This window comes from Pseudophryne corroboree, chromosome 7 (genome assembly GCF_028390025.1).
Source record: "Pseudophryne corroboree isolate aPseCor3 chromosome 7, aPseCor3.hap2, whole genome shotgun sequence".
NCBI lineage: Eukaryota > Metazoa > Chordata > Amphibia > Anura > Myobatrachidae > Pseudophryne > Pseudophryne corroboree.
Window position 1 is genome coordinate 101777800 of NC_086450.1, and position 16863 is coordinate 101794662.

Sequence of the window (16863 nt, forward strand, 5' to 3'; positions counted from 1 at the left end):
GAGAACCACTGCATTATCTTATAGGGCTGTCACTGTAGAGACTGTGCTATTCTGTCTGTATTCTGTAGTGTTATCTGCTTACTACACGTATACAGTATAAGTAAATAAAATAAAAGAATATACTGGATAAAGTAGGCAAAACCTACACTGAAGTCAATTCCTCTTCACTTACTCCTTTGAACTTTAAATGGTCCATTTACAGGACTCTGTATTTGTCAGTCCGCGTACTGCGGCATTATTTATTTCACAGCTTCCTAGCTATGGTGACTTCATGCCTTTTAGCTTCCAATGTATTACCCTTACATTCTGTGCTTGAGAGCATTTCAGTGTGCAGTTCAGATTGAAAATAAACTTCCCATTACTTTTACAGCATTAAAGTCGCTCAGGAGACTTACCTGGGGAAAAAATGCCGTCTCCGTCTTTACCAGACCAGCCGATTATTTCCCTCATTTTCCGAAGTGTTATTTGTTCCATCAGGACAAAAACTGGAGCAATTTCATATGTAAACCTTCATAAAGCAAAGAGCGATATACATGAGATAATGTAATAGGTTTATGCAGGCTCAGAAAGTGAAATGCCACTAGCTAACTAGACTATTTGCCTCTAAATACAAAATATATCTAAAGTATATACACATAGCTGAAAAGTTTTAGTGGATATAAAATAAATAATAATAATTAAAAAAATAAAGTTTGCTTCTCCAAAATGGCAAAGCACCCAGACCTAATTAAAAGTATCGAATGCAAATGCAATTATTTATGTTGTGGCCACCATCTAATAACCCCCAAGGACAACTTTGTTTCTACAATATAGTTAAGTCAATATCTGTCAGAAGTAATTATACATGATGACTTTCTCTTAATTACTCATGACAAAAAAAAAAACAACTAAAAGATGTTCATCCAACTGAAATGTCAGTGTAATGAAGAGGAGAGGTAATGTACAGTGGACTGTACGGTCTCCTGTCATGTACCACTTTCACTGTGATAGATGGCTGCCGTGACGCTAATGGGATCGAACCACACACTTACAATCCTCCTTTAAAACTAAGGTGAACAATCAATACAAATGTTAATTTAAGGCCAGGAAGAATTATACCTTAAAACGAGATAGACAGTCGGTTGGAATAGCCCCCATATTGTGTGCATGGAACTAAATGTGGATATTTGTGCATATGCATAGGTGTACCCCTCCCTGCGGGCCGACTGCCCCAATCTATACACTAACATTCATAGCCACCTGCCATTATTATTACTGCACATTTGGTGGTGCAAGAGATGCCATAGTAAATACAAGGAGTAGCACTGCTATGGGGCTTAGAGGCTGGCTGATTGGTTGGTTGCTAGGACAACTTCACTTGCCACTTCTCCACTCCTTAGAAGGGTTGATACAGCTCTCCATAAATGCCCCATTAGTATCCGGTTACACCCCTCTAGCGGCAAGTGGTGACCGAGTTGGATACTTCTCAGAACACGTCTGGGAAATTGACCTTGTGCTCAACTTTCCATCAACCCCCTCGCATACAGGAACATTCCAGAGGTTGTGTTTTGAACAAAACATATATTTTAGTGCTAGTCCCAATGATAACAGCAAGGGTGATACCATCACTGAAGTGTTATCAACATGTTTGAAGAGTACTTTTTTATATGTTATATAGGGGTACATTTACTAAGCAGTGATAAGAGCGGAGAAGTGAGCCAGTGGAGAAGTTGCCCATGGCAACCAATCAGCACTGGAGTAACATCTATAATTTGCATACTATAAAATCATACAGAGCTGCTGATTGGTTGCTGGGGAAATTTCTCCAATGACTCACTTCTCCGCTCCTATCACTGCTTAGTAAATGTTCCCCATAGTCTATAATCATCCTCACCAGGGTCGGACTGGCCCACAGGGGTACCAGGGAAACTACCAGTGGGCCCCACTGCCTGAGGGTCCACTCCTTCCTCTAGGGATCAGGTTCCAGACTATGTACTTGTATTATACATGGTAGATATGTTGCATTACACTGCACTAAACTATTGTGTATTTCAAGCCTCTGTGGAGGATGGCCACACCCCCTTTGTAGGTTGGCCACACCCCTAAGTATGGGCCCCTATAACAGCATCCCCCCCGGTGGGCCCTTCATGTCCCAGTCCGACACTGATCCTCACTGTGGGATCTCGCCAATAGGAAAACACTGTAGCAACTTAAACAGTGACATTTGCAGGCTAAAAGAAGATCCTGTATTCCATTATAGAACATAAGGGACACCAATGTATGTGTTGGTTCAGCATACAAACTGACCAAACTATTCTCTATTGCAAAAATGATTTACTAATCACATGAGTGTACATGTAAAGAGAAAGTTACTATTTTATTTATCTATGGTGTGGTCTACGCAGCTCAGGGGCTGCAGACAAGAGTATTTGATCATAGAAGAATAACATTGCACCAAGGTAGATTAATATAGCCTTCAGTAGCGGATCTTGCCACGGGCAAGCAGGACTTTTGCCTGGGGCCCCGCCTTCCTGAGGGCGCCGGCGCCTTCTGGAGGGTGCCATACTAGGGCAAGATCCGCTGCTGCTGTGCCCCCCGCTGCCACTGGCCGCTGTGAAGGGAAACTAGAGTTTCCCTTCGTGGAGAGGTCCTTTACTGTGCGGTGCGAGATGACGTCATCGCGCACCGCACAGCAAAGGTCCTCTCCACGAAGGGAACTAGACGCTACACGTCTAGTTTCCCTTCGTGGAGAGGACCTTTGCTGTGCGATGACGTCATCGCGCACCGCACATTAAAGGACCTCTCCACGAAGGGCTTCACAGCGGCAGCGGGGGGCAGCAGGCAGCGGGGGCACATTTCAGAGCGCTACAGTAGTCTGTACAGGGGGCGTAAATGACCACGCCCCCTGTACGAAGCCACGCCCCCCCATTGCCGCCCGGGGCGCGCAAAGCCCCAGAACCGGTCCTGATAGCCTTCCACACATTTCAAGTGTATCATAAGAATTTTGTGATATTCTTCAATACTTTAACCTTAGACTCTTTTACTTTGACATTTTACTTTTGAAAGTATTTCATAGAATTTTTTTCTTAAAGGTCTTCAGTAAACTTTCTTAACTATTTAAACTGTATCTCTGTTTTCATGCAGTTTGTTATTTTTCTTAAGCATTCCTTTTAATGGCTTTCCTGCATCCGCAGACATTGATGGACAGGTGACAGCGAATTTACCCTTGGTCTACTGAATTTTCAGGTTTGTGGTTGCTGGGACTGTAGACGCCAAGACATCTGTCAATCATTGCGCTATACAGAGGACACTAGTCTCAAGAAAGCAGAGCGCAGAAAAATTCTTGCAAGGGGGGGAATTTGGTGGGATAAAATAGCTTCTGAACAATGAAGACTTTCTATTAAAAGTTCATAAGAGAAATTATCTAAACGGATAGCAGGTAAGGACAATGACCATCACTGCAAAACCTTCTGGATCATCCTTTAAAACAACAATCCCATTTACTTTTTGGTTTGATTCTTTAGACTATTATTATGACTAATGGGGCAGATGTATTAACCAGAAGAAGGGATAAAGAGGTGATAAAGCAGTGATAAGCGCAAGGTGATAACGTACCAGCCAGTCATTACAAATTAGAAAAATGACAGGAGCTGACTGGCTGGTGCGTTATCACCTTTCACTTATCACTGCTTTATCACTTCTTTATCCCATCTCCAGGCTTAATACATCTGCCCCTGTAATTGCTCAGATTTCCCATAGTGCTATTTCCATGGCAGCCACGGTCACATGATGTAATGAGCAGGGAGGATTTGTGGACCACTGAGTTATATTTTTACTGTGGCAACCACCCAATACTTCAACCTTTGCCATCACATGAAATGCAGAAAGCTGTAACCAGGGGCAGTTGACTCCTGTGTCATAGATGGCGGGCAGATACTTAACTAACCAAAAGAACTTTTGTTGGCTACAGAGGCTTTGGGGTGGGCTGAATATCCGGCACTGGTGTTGTCTTGTCTCCTGCTCCTACACGTGGTTCCCAGTGGCTTCAGGCTGACAATGTGTCCCAGCCGGCGATGTTGCAGTGTTGGGGGAGGGAGTGGTGGGGGCAGTTGGGGTGGATCTCCTAGTTCAATTTTGAACTGCACTGCAGCCCCACCACTGCAACAGCCATATTTATTTTCCCTCCAGAGATGTGGTCAAAAGGAGATAAAGATTTACTGGGGGATACAGTATTAAAGAAGAATCAAGATATTCAACTTGCTAACAAAACAAAAAAACAACTATGGAGTATTGCTGCTTTAAATCTGAACATCAGTTCTGTGACCTTGTACATGATATATTTTATCTCTCAGCCACAAAAGACTAGACAGAAAGCTTGACTGAAGACAGAGAGTCTGCGCCTGAACAAATCTGTGTACATTGCCATCTAATATTTTAAGGGTGAAAAATGAATAGCCTGGTAAGTTTTTCTTTCATGATAAATCTCCTCTACATCTAATATCAAATGAAACTGTTAACAGCACATGGTGCATTTCCTAATTATGGAAAATTATGACTCAGATGGAGATGTAGAGGTAAACAAGTTCATATATTTATATTTTATCTGTTTTCTTTTAAGACCATGCACGAATCAATACACAATTTAAAATCGCCAACAGCTGTTTAGTTTTAATAACTGCACTGGCTATAAACTTATTTATAAGTAACTATATACTTTCATGCATAAAGTTACAGTTTAAAATATACTCAATTTTGATTACGTTTGGTAATAAAATAATATGACTCCAATTATTTTCTATATGAACTAATAACTGTGCAATGTGTTTAACACAGCTGATTGGACTAATTACTGGTATATTATTATGACTACTGAAAGTAAAGCTTTTGTTGATAAAATGAGAGTGAATTGATTTTGTATCATAATATAGCAATGGGCCTAATTCAGACCTGATCGTTGCTGTGCGTTTTCGCACAGCAGCCGATCAGGTCTGAACTGCGCCGGTGCCGCATGCCAGGCAGACAATGGCCATCTCAGCCCTGCGATCGCCTCTGCCTGATTGACAGGCAGAGGCGGTCGCTGGGTGGGAGGGGGCGGGCCAGCGGCGTTTGGCTGCCGTTCTAGGGGCGCGGTCCGAGCAATGTAGGCGTGCTCAGACCGCGCGAGGGGATGGGCCGTGGTGACTGCGTGATGTCACACGCAGCCGCTGCAACCCGAACAGCGGCGAGTAGCTCCCTGCCAGCGCGTAGGAGCTGCGCTGGTAGGGAGCTACTCGTCAAGTACAAAAGCATTGCTGCTGTGCGATGCTTTTGTACTTGTTCGGCGGGGCAGAGCCAGACATGCGGGGCGTCCCCCCGCATGTCTGAGTAACTGATCGTAGCCTGCATAATTTTTGCACAGCTACGATCAAGTCTGAATTAGGCCCATTGTGTACTACTGTATGTATAATGCCAGCCAATGACCTGCCTTTAGCTGCATAGTCACCTTTGCCATAGCGCAGACATTCCCAAACTATGAGCTTGATCACAGGGCGGCGAAGAGCAAGGGGGGTGGGTACTGATGACCTGAGCCCAGGAATGATGGAGGTGCCCAGTGGGGTCCTGGGTCAGCTCTCGATGGCCTGGGTACTGGGGGGTGGTCAGATATGCAGTCAGCTACCAGGGGCAAATGCAGGATATGCAGGAGGGGGTTTCCAGAGGGGGGTGGAGCCAAGCACGGGGGTGGAGACTGTGGTGACCCAGTATCATACCCTCCAACAATTTACACATAAAAATCGAGTATGGAGGGTATGCAGTATTTGCCAGGTCTGTTAAACTAGCATAGATAGATAGGCCTACATGAGATGATACATAGATAGATAGATAGATAGATAGATAGATAGATAGATAGATAGATAGATAGATAGATAGACCAAATGTATTTTAGAATAGTCAAAGAGCTATTCTAAAAATGTATTAGAAAACCACCACTGTACAGAAACATGACAATGCCAGGTGCTAGACCTTGAAGGGGTTAACCAGATATGGAAACCAATATGTATATATACATCAACTCATGACGGCATATATGTTCACACATATATACTGGGAATATGGGTAATTGCACAAATTCTAATGTATTTTTATTGTGCTTTTACCAATACAGACTATTGGCAGTGGCGCCATAGAGGAGGGGAGAGGGTACTAATTACCTGGGTTGCTTTTGGAACCCGGGTCCGCTGCCTTTTCCCCCTTCCTCCCTCCCGTGTATACCTATACAGGCCAGTGCAGGTTATGTAATCCAGCCCTCCCCAAACCACACACACATTTTTTTCTCCTTTGCCCAGATGATTTTTACAATATGTGACTTACTTCCACTAGTTTTACTATGTGAACAAAAACTACAAGAACATTTGAAAACTCACATGTTTGTATTTGCTGTTGACGTCAGCCATTCCCCTGCCAAGCCAATAATGTCCAGTCCAGTTGAAAGTTGGTTGAAAAAACGTGGATGACCTGTGAAGTGGATGGTAACAATGATATTATAAAAAGACAAAAACAAAACAAAACTTTTTTCTTTAGTCAATTTAAGTTGGAACCAAAAATAAATCGTTGCATTGTGTCCTTCCTTATGTTCATACCTCCGAACATTTGGTTTAATGAAAGAGGGACATCAACACTCCGCCGAAAAGAGGATGTGACCTATTGAAAAGGGGGCATGGCCTCACATGGATGACGCGATCGCGAGCCACGCCTCCAATTTTCGGCATAGTGGGGGTATGGCCAGTGCTCTGTGAGCTGCTGGCCATGCCCACAGTCCCTCTGCCTCACTGGAATAGATGCTGTGCGCATGCGCATGGGGGGTCATTCTGACCCGTTCGCTCACTGAGTTTTAACGCAGCAGAGCGAACGGGTCCCTACTGCGCATGCGCCGGCGCATGCCAGACGGCTGAAGGCCATAGCAGGGATACGATTGCCTCTGCCTGATTGACAGGCAGATGCAATCGCTGGGCGGGAGGGGGCGGAACGGCGGCATTTGGCCGCCGTTTCGTGGGTTTGGTCCAGCCAACACAGGCGTGGCCAGACTGAACGGGGGCGGGCCGCAGTGGCTGCGTGACGATGTACTTTGCACTTCTGCGAGGGGGGGCCGGACTGACCTGCGGGGCGGACTAGCCCTTTGCTGGGCGTCCCCCCGCATGTCAGGGAAGAAGATCGTAGCTGTGCTAAATTTAGCACAGCTATGATCAACTCGGAATGACCCCCATAGCGTCTGTTCAGCTCTGCTCTGAACTGAGCAGAGCAGCGAGTGTTAGGGAGCCTCCAAACTGCTCCCCCCCACCGCGGGACACTGCGGTCCGCGGAAGGGACAGCGGGACAGACCCCAAAAAATGGGACTGTCTCACGAAAATCGGGACAGTTGGGAGCTATGCCTTTTATTGACTACATTTCTGAATGTATACAGATGTGTCCATATATACCTATCCTTTAAACTTGACAAAAAGCCTCATTTAGAGTGCACAGACTTTGACACAAAGCTGCACCATGCGTCTCTCCAGAGAGTTTTTTCAACAAAATATGCAAAATTAAAATACATGGGTCATCTGGATACTGGTGATGGCAAGGTATGCACCTGATGTGTATGAGTATGCACTTGCTGTGTGAGTATGCACCTGCTGTGTATGAGTAAGCTGTGTGAGTATGCACCTGCTGTGTATGAGTAAGCTGTGTGAGTATGCACCTGCTGTGTGTGAGTATGGAGTGTGAATATACAGCTGCTGTGTGAGTATGGATCTGATGTGTGTGAATAAAATATGCATCTGCTGCATGTGTGTATGCACCGGCTGCGTGTGAGTATGCACCGGCTGCGTGTGAGTATGCACCTGCTGCGTGTGAGTATGCACCGGCTACTGTGAGTATGCACCGGCTGCGTGTGAGTATGCACCTGCTGTGTATGGGTACAGTATGTGAGTATGCACTTTCTGTGTGTGAGTATGGACCTGAGTATGCACCTACTATGTGTGACTCAGATGCTGACCTAAGTAACAAGGCAAAAGATGGAGTCCGATAAGAATGAGTCGCATGGGCAATACAACCAATTTGTTTGAGACAAAAATACTAATCAAGTGTGTCTCCGTCAGCGACCGTGTTTGCAGCTAAATTTAGGAAAATGTATGAAAGTCTGGGAATCGTTACCCATGGCAGAGGATATAATCTACTGCATGCACCACATAGCACACAAAGGCACAGGCGTAACCAGAACTTTGTGGGCCCCATAGCAACATTTTAAAGGGGCCCCTCCCCAGTGCCTCTATAGAGACACTTCTCTCCGCAGTGGTTGTACATTTTATACCCTATAATATTATTGGTTAATTTTATGCAATATACAGTAATAGTGCCCTAGTTTTTAGTAGTGACCTGGTTTTTTTAATGCCCCATAGAAGTTCTCTAGTTCATATTGTATCACACAGTGCCACCAGTTCATATAATGCCCGAACGTAAGTATGCCAGGACTGCTAAGAGGTAAGCTGCTGGAAAAGGTTAGGTTTAGGCTGCGGAAAGGGAGGGTTAGGGTTAGGCTGCGGGTAAGGAGGGTTAGAGGTAAACTGCAGGAGAGTTAGGATTAGGCTGCAGAAGAGGTAGGGTTAGGGTTAGGCTGCGGGGAGGGGGGTTAGGGATAGGCACCACCAGGGAGGGCTAGGGAAAGGCTACAGGGGGGAGGGTTAGGCTGCGGGTAAGGAGGGTTAGGGATTAGCGGGAGCATACTTATCTAGTAGGAGTTGGGATCCTGAGCTTCGGGATGCCACTGTTGGTATTCTGACTGCCGGCATCCGAAGTGTCGGGATCCCGATACCACCTCATGCAGAGGGATATAGAGGATCCTTACAACTGAACTACCAAAGAGGGATAGCCATTCAGGAGTCGTCCCAGACACTATCCTGGGCTATCAACCAACACACTTTCAACAATGGCACCCCGTGGCCTTGTCGCACTACCCTATGTACAGGCTGACTAGGAGTTGGACATTATGTTTTCTGCAAGTGTTAATATTGCAGCGTTATATAGGTACACACAGCGGATGACTTAAACTATACACAACCAGTGGTGTTGGTTTATTGATAGAAAGCAGGTAAAGCTGTACTCACTGTTACATGTACACTGATGATGGAGCAGAGCGGAGTAGGGTTTCTTATAGCTCTCCAGCCATTGACCATATACTGCAAAAGGGTAGCTGTGCAGGGATGCCGCTAACAGCTTTATACTAGTTATTAACCAGGTTTCTCATATGAGCTAAGCAGGAGACCGCCGTCCCCCACCATGTGACACCACACAGTCTCAAGATGGCTCCGGCATTTGCCCAGTTGAAATTTCATGGTCATCTTGGGATAAGGCATGAAGACTCCATGTAGAACAGGAAGACTGGAGTCTGCGCAGTAGCGCACTCCTGTCAATACTAGGTACAGATAAACTTTCCATCATTACCCGTTGGTAGGCATTTAGGGGCTGCTGCATAGTTGGCAGCAAAATGTATGTATAAAAATGAGTGCGTGCAAAAATATTTCCGTGCATATAAATAGCTGTGAACACCTCTCTAGCTGTGCAGCATATTCATCTAGTTTATGAGAAGTGATCATCATTGTATATCTGAACATGTCCTATGGCAGGTGCACATCGCACTCCTCCTAATGGCCGCATATCCGCATAACTTCAGGCCTCTTAAGCCACATTTACATTCCTTGCTGAGCCTTGCCTCCATGAGAATGCCCCTTTCCCCCCCTGTTCTGCCTCTGTGGTCATAAGATTTGATACATGCATTATGCATTCAACTGTGCAATTTCACATTTGCATTGTGGGCAGGCGCAGTGCGAAATCATGCGCAATTCCCTACGTACTCTGCATCAGTCCCTTATCTATACAAAGGGAGCTATTCTGCACTTTTTATGCTACACGATCAGGTGACTGGGGGGGTCATTCAGACCTGATCACTCGCTAGCAGTTTTTTGCAGCGCTGCAAGCAGATAATCGCCGCCTACAGGGGAGTGTATTTTCACTTTGCAAGTGTGTGATCACATGTGCAGCCGGCCGGTACAAAAATGTTTTGTGCAGTCTCTGAGTAGCCCAGGACTTACTCAGCCGCTGCGATCACTTCAGCCTGTCCGGGCGCTGGAATTGACGTCAGAGACACTCCCTGCAAACTCTTGGACACGCCTGCGTTTTTCCAACCACTCCCAGAAAACGGTCAGTTACCATCCACAAACGTCTTCTTCCTGTCAATCTCCTTGCGATCGGCTGTGCGAACGGATTCTTCATAGAGTCCATCACTGGGCAACGATCCGCTTTGTACTTGTACGTCGCGCCTGCACATTGGGGTGCATACGCATGCGCAGTTCTGACCTGATCACAGCGCAGCGGAAAAACCGAGGTGCGATCAGGTCTGAATGACCCACTGTGTCTTTTCCAGCTTGCTCACAGCTGTTGCAATGTCTGGCACTTTAGAGAGAGGACTGTCACCTACAACACACATGATTCTTACTGGATATTTGTGCAGTACCACCAGCTAGTGTGTAAGCAGCACCGCATTCATAGCAATGCATTTACTGCCTACAAAATGAAATGATGTTGCCTTTAAAACTATATCCAAGAGTGACTACCCAACCTGGCGGTCTTCCAGAGCAATTCTGTGTGCTCATGCTCAAGCTGCCATTATGGCTCAGAAAGTCCAGTTCAATGGCACCAAACATCACATAACAGAAACATCAGCCTTTCCTCTCCGCTGAAGCCTTCTGCAGTAAGTGACTCCTAATGGGTCACAAGGCAATAAGGTTCCGTGCGGATAACTGCTGTGATTGTTGGCAGAACAGTGGAGGGAGAAGTTTGGGGACTGCCTCTGATAGTAATTTTTCACTGGATAAAGGGGGTCATTCTGACCCGATCACACTCTGCAGTTTATTGCAGCGGCGCGATTGGGTCAGAACTGCGCATGCACCGACACCGCAGTGCGCCGGCGCATGCCCGATGGCCAAAGGCCATCGCTGCGCTACGATCGCCTCTGCCTGATTGACAGGCAGAGGCGGTCGCTGGGCGGGGGGGTGGAATGGCGGTGTTTGGTTGCCATTTCGAGGCCGCGGTCCGGCCAACGCAGGCGTGGCCGGACCGTGCGGGGGGGGGGCGGGCCGCAGCGGCTCTGTGACGTCACATGCAGCCGCTGCGGGCTGGGGAGCGACGAGTAGCTCCCGGCCAGCACGCTAAAGCTGCGCTGGCCGGGAGCTACTCCTAAAGTGCAAAAGCATCGCCGCTGTGCGATGCTTTTGCACTTCTGCGGGGGGGCCGGCACTGACATGCGGGGCGGGATAGCCCTGTGCTGGGCGTCCCCTCGCATGTCTATGGACATGATTATAGCCCTGCAAAATTTTGCAGGGCTACGATCAACTCGGAATGACCCCCAAAGTGCACAGTCTAAGTGGTTAGCCTTTGTGGGTGCATCTCTGGTCACACAGAGGTCATGGCCTGGGAGGACTGGCCATTCCTGTCCCAATATAAGACATGCTGGGGGATATGATATGGTGTACTTAGATTATTAGGATCTGTGGGTTTAGACTGCGGAGGTATATTTATTGTGTGTGATTTTACATGTTTTGTATACATTTTTGAAAGGTTTAAATAAGAAGATATAAATTGAAAGAACTTCTGCAACATAGGGAGATTAATAATGTAGTCTTGATGTGGTTTTCAGTTGTTTAACATTTATTTGGAGGCTGTCTGTAACATGACTTAAGGGGTAGTAGATGTTATATTTAGGAATACTTTATGACAATCTTCATTGTGTATTGTGGATCACTGACACATTGCTGAGCTGGCTTTCTTGTTGGGTGCTTGAAATGGGTCTTGTTCATCTGACCAATAATGTTGGGTGATGGAGTTGTACTGGGAGTATCGAACAGTCCTGGGATACAATATACTGTACCAACACGTGTGCTCTCAACCTTCCCCTCCCAACAGTTTTGCTCAGCCTAATAATATCAGAGGGGACCATAAAACCTTGAATAACATTTTTCTTTTCTTTTTTTAGTATCACAGTGTGACCATATCATACAGCCCACCAAGAACATTTGCAATCTGGTGAACAATTATGCAATAGGTAGCACCTATCCTTGTGTATCCATGCCTATTTCCCATAGATTGTAAGCTTGCGAGCAGGGCCTTCCTACCTCTATGTCTGTCTGTTATGACCCAGTGTTGTTTTATTATTGTTGTTCCCAATTGTAACGCATAATGGAATATGCTGCGCTATATAAGAAGCTGTAACGAAATAATAATAGTTGTGGGAACTGATTATATAGCAGACAGTGGCTGAGCAGCCTTTCTTAATAAAAGTGTGGGAGCCTAGACTATATGGATATTACTGTCATACCCAATACCTCTTATTATTATTATTATCATCATCATCATCATCATCATCATCATCATCATCATCACCACCACATTGGGGGTTATTCAGGTTTGCTAGCAAACAAAAAAAAGCACACTAATGGGCAATCCATGTGCACTGTAAGTGGGGTAGATATAACATGTGCAGAGAGAGTTAAATTTGGGTGGGTTATATTGTTTCTGTGCAGGGTAAATACTGGCTGCTTTATTTTTACACTGCAATTTCGATTTCATAGTGAACACACCCAAATCTAAATCTCTCTGCACGTACTGCATAGAGATGAGCAGGTTCAGATTTACTCGGTTCTTAACGCCATAATTATCGCAAGTTCTTTTTTTGAGGATTTTCCTTATTTGCTAACCAAAACACATGACGTCTGTGAGCCAATAAGGAGATTCGGGTAAATACGAGTAAAACCGAACCCGCTCATCTCTAATCCTGCACTGCACATGGGCCCTCATTCCGAGTTGTTTGTTCGCTAGCTGCTTTTAGCAGCATTGCACACGCTAGGCCGCCGCCCTCTGGGAGTGTATCTTAGCTTACCAGAATTGCGAACGAAAGATTAGCAGAACTGCTACTAAAAATTTTCATGCAGTTTCTGAGTAGCTCCAGACCTACTCCTATATTGCGATCACCTCAGTCCGTTTAGTTCCTAGTTTGACGTCACAAACACGCCCTGCGTTCGGCCAGCCACTCCCCCGTTTCTCCAGCCACTCCTGCGTTTTTTCCTGGCACACCTGCGTTTTTTAGCACACTCCCGGAAAACGCTCAGTTACCTCCCAGAAACGCCCCTTTTCTGTCAATCACTCACCGATCAGCAGTGCGACTGAAAAGCGCCGCACGAACACTTGCAAATCTACTAAGTTTTGTGTTAAATAACTTAGCGCATGTGAGCTGCGTACTATGCGCATGCGCATTTTCCACCTAATCGCTGCGTTGCGAAAAACGGCAACGAGCGAACAACTCGGAATGACCACCATGGTTTTTCCCAATTGCTTGCTTTTTTGGGTTTGCTAATAACCCTGAATAAGGCCCATATTCCACAGCAATGTACAACATTTGACAATATAGTAGCAACAAGCTATAAAACAGAACCATGTCCTGCTTCTTTGACCTGTTCGTCAAGTTGTACAGCAATTAAAAAACTTTCTTCATGCGTTGGGAACAGTGCCTTGGCTCGGGAACGTAACGGGAAGTCTGACATCTGTGCCTATAAAATGTATTTGGCAAACAAAAAAACAAAAAAATTAATGTAATGAGCAGCACTGAAAGATAAAACCCCTTCAGCCCATATACTGGTCCATGAATCAGAAGACTGGATGATGAACAGCCTGTGGATGAGCAGCAGAATTGGCCTTCACTGACATATCTTCCACTCATAGCAAACTCTAGTGCAGGGTTTAAAAAGCAATGGGGTTATTAATGCTAATGACCAAACAGATTACTCAGGAATACTCACTAGAAGGGCTGCCATTAGTTGAAAGTGAACTGCTTTAATTAGCTACAAATTTAGATTACATTTAATGAGGCGAAGAGACTAAAAACGGCGCTGTTGTGTGGTTTTCTCGTCCATACAGGCAAAAAAAATAAACATGACAGAACTAGAATAACATTGATTGTGGCTGTTTGCTAAACACACCTGGATAGGGGAAGCTATTGTCACATTACCGCACCTGCCAGTATGCTATAAGGTGTATTTACATGCCGCAGGTGCAAGCCACAAGACAAACAGATCATATCCCATACAACATCTATGCCTTCAAACATTGGAGCCGCAACGCTGGCCTGTTATGTTTATGACCTAACCAGGTGCAAATAGCTCCATTTAATCTCGTTGTGGGTATAGGAGCAAAGCAACATGTACTCACTTCCCCAACCAGACACTGTTATTCCGCTGCTTAGATGGTAAGCTCACCTGAGCAGAGACATCTTTATGTCCTGTTTTATGTAATTGTATATAATTTGTGTCATGCGCACAGTAATATGTGTTTTATAAATAAAGGATAATTGTAATATTAATTATGTGGGAGTGCAGTGACTATGGAGCCCATTGCGTAGTGGTTAGCATTACTATCTAACAGTAGTGAGTTCATGAACTTAACATCTAGTCATGGTCCACTGGTGTGGAGTTTGCATGTTCTCCTCATATATGCGTGGGTCTCCTCTGGTTTCCAACCATACTCCAAAAACATACTGGGCCAGATGTACTAAGCCTGAAAAGTGATAAATATCACAGTGATAAAGTACCAGCCAATCGGCTCCTAACTGTCATTTTTCAAACACAGCCTGTAACATGGCAGTTAGGAGCCGGTTGGCTGGTACTTTATCACTGTGATATTTATCACTTTTCAGGCTTAGTACATCTCCCCCATTGACTGGTCAATTGGATTCTGTCAAACTTAACACCAGTGTGTGTGCTTGTGTTTTAGGGGGTTAGAAAGGAAATTTATACGGTAAGCTCCAATGCTGCAGGGCCTGATATGAATGACATAACCCCTGTACAGCGCTGGGTACATTGGTGGCGCTATGTAAATAAATTATAATAATAAAAATGATCTTGAACATAAATGTGTGTGTGTAGCATAAAATATATTTTTTTTATGAGATGTATGGCTTTCCCACTGGGTACTCCAACATTCCAGGAATTCACATCCGGAACAAAACAAAAAACACACACAGATGGAACACCCTAACAATATAAAAACTTTTCCACTTTTTTTTTCTCAACTGTACAGTCTTCTCTATTTTTACATGGCTTTACATTAACAAATGTTATATTATTTAGAATTATTCTATACTCCAAATGTAAAATAAACCACACTGAATTTTTTTTAATCTAGTTTGTAAACACAACAAGATTTTACATCGATTTGGATTTTTTTAAGGAACGTTAACCATGAAATGATTTGTCATTATGGACTTGGCATATGAAAAAACATTCTCATTAAGATGTAGGCTGCCCATTACGTGCCTAGCTGCAGCTGATTATCAATAAAGAGGATAATGAACACAAGTCTGTCCCTCCAGTCCTTCTCACGATAAGTGCATACGCTTCACATCCCACAGAGGGTCTATATATCCAGGCCCCTAGTGTACGGGAAGTACAATCCGTTCACATTCACTGCAGTTTAACCTAATGAGATGTTTCCCCTGCGACGCTTTTAGTTTGGTGTTTTATGAGAATGACAATCTTTTTAGCACAGTGTTACCAAAGGAGTTTCCTGGTACTGAGCTGCTATATGCTGTATATACTATATGTTGTACATCTAAATACATATATATATATATATATATATATACAACCCTGAAGAATATGTAAAAATACAGTGAAACATCGGTCAGACAGCACATTGGGGGTAATTCCAAGTTGTTTGCAGCAGGAATTTTGTAAGCAGTTGGGCAAAACCATGTGCACTGCGGGGGAGGCAGATATAACACGTGTAGAGAGAGTAAGATTTGGGTGGGTTATTTTGTTTCTGTGCAGGGTAAATACTGGCTGCTTTATTTTTACACTGCAATTTAGATTGCAGATTGAACTCACCCCACCCAAATCTAATTCTCTCTGCACATGTTATATCTGCCTCCCCTGCACTGCACATAGTTTTGCCCAACTGCTAACAAAATTCCTGCTGCGATCAACTTGGAATTACCCCCATTGTGTTTATTATGCTTTCTATTCCCTGAGTGCCGCTCCTGCAATTATTTCTATATTTATTTATAGTTTATTACGGGATCCTTATCCCATATACAAGCAATCGTCACCACTGATAAGAGCCGGGATGGTATCATTAACAAATCATGAATCTGGTTATTTCCTTCCGTTACTTTATTTACATTGTGTATATTTTCTCTTTCCTCAGTTACTTCTAGTTGTACTACTTTGGTGATATATTAATTAGCAAAATCTGTGGTCAGTTTATATTTAATCAATGTCATTTAAATTATGTTTTCACTGTATAAAGTATTTACCTTCCCTTTATCAATTTTGCCCAACAGTAATTGCACAATTCAATTTATGCTTCTTTTGGCAAACCTGATGGAGTTTTTTTCTAATTACTTTTTGAAAATTGAGGAGATTTATATACGCATTTTATGTTATGGTGATGTGCTAAGAATTGAACATGTATTCAAAATATAGAAAATAAAATAGCTAATTATGTTTTAGTGTGCAATATAGAAGATGGTACTTGGCAGTATAATTATTAGCAGATGTAGAAACAAAAAAGGAACCAATGATTTTCACTTGGAATTAAGGGGGACATTTACTAAGCAGTGATAAGAGCGGAGAAGTGAGCCAGTGGAGAAGTTGCCCATGGCAACCAATCAGCACTGAAGTAACATCTATAATTTGCATACAATAAAATTATACAGAGCTGCTGATTGTTGATGTCCCCCTAAGTTAGAACTCTCCCTTACCTATTTGCAGTGGGGAGGCCTGTGGGAGAGACTGAATTTCACATTATACTGTATAGCAGTATGTT

At 44.2% G+C, this 16863-nt stretch overlaps 1 protein-coding gene across 4 annotated transcripts in view; it reads right to left on the reverse strand.

Annotated features, from left to right (window-relative positions):
- Window positions 1-16863, reverse strand: part of GAD1 (glutamate decarboxylase 1) — a 162104-nt gene that overhangs the window by 81676 nt on the left and 63565 nt on the right. For all 4 annotated transcript variants that reach the window (XM_063933493.1, XM_063933495.1, XM_063933494.1 and 1 more), the window contains 2 exons: window positions 6381-6471; window positions 396-508 (listed from right to left, as the gene is read on the reverse strand). In XM_063933493.1, coding sequence (XP_063789563.1) covers window positions 396-508; window positions 6381-6471 — 204 coding nt within the window. The remainder of the gene's footprint in view (window positions 1-395; window positions 509-6380; window positions 6472-16863) is intronic.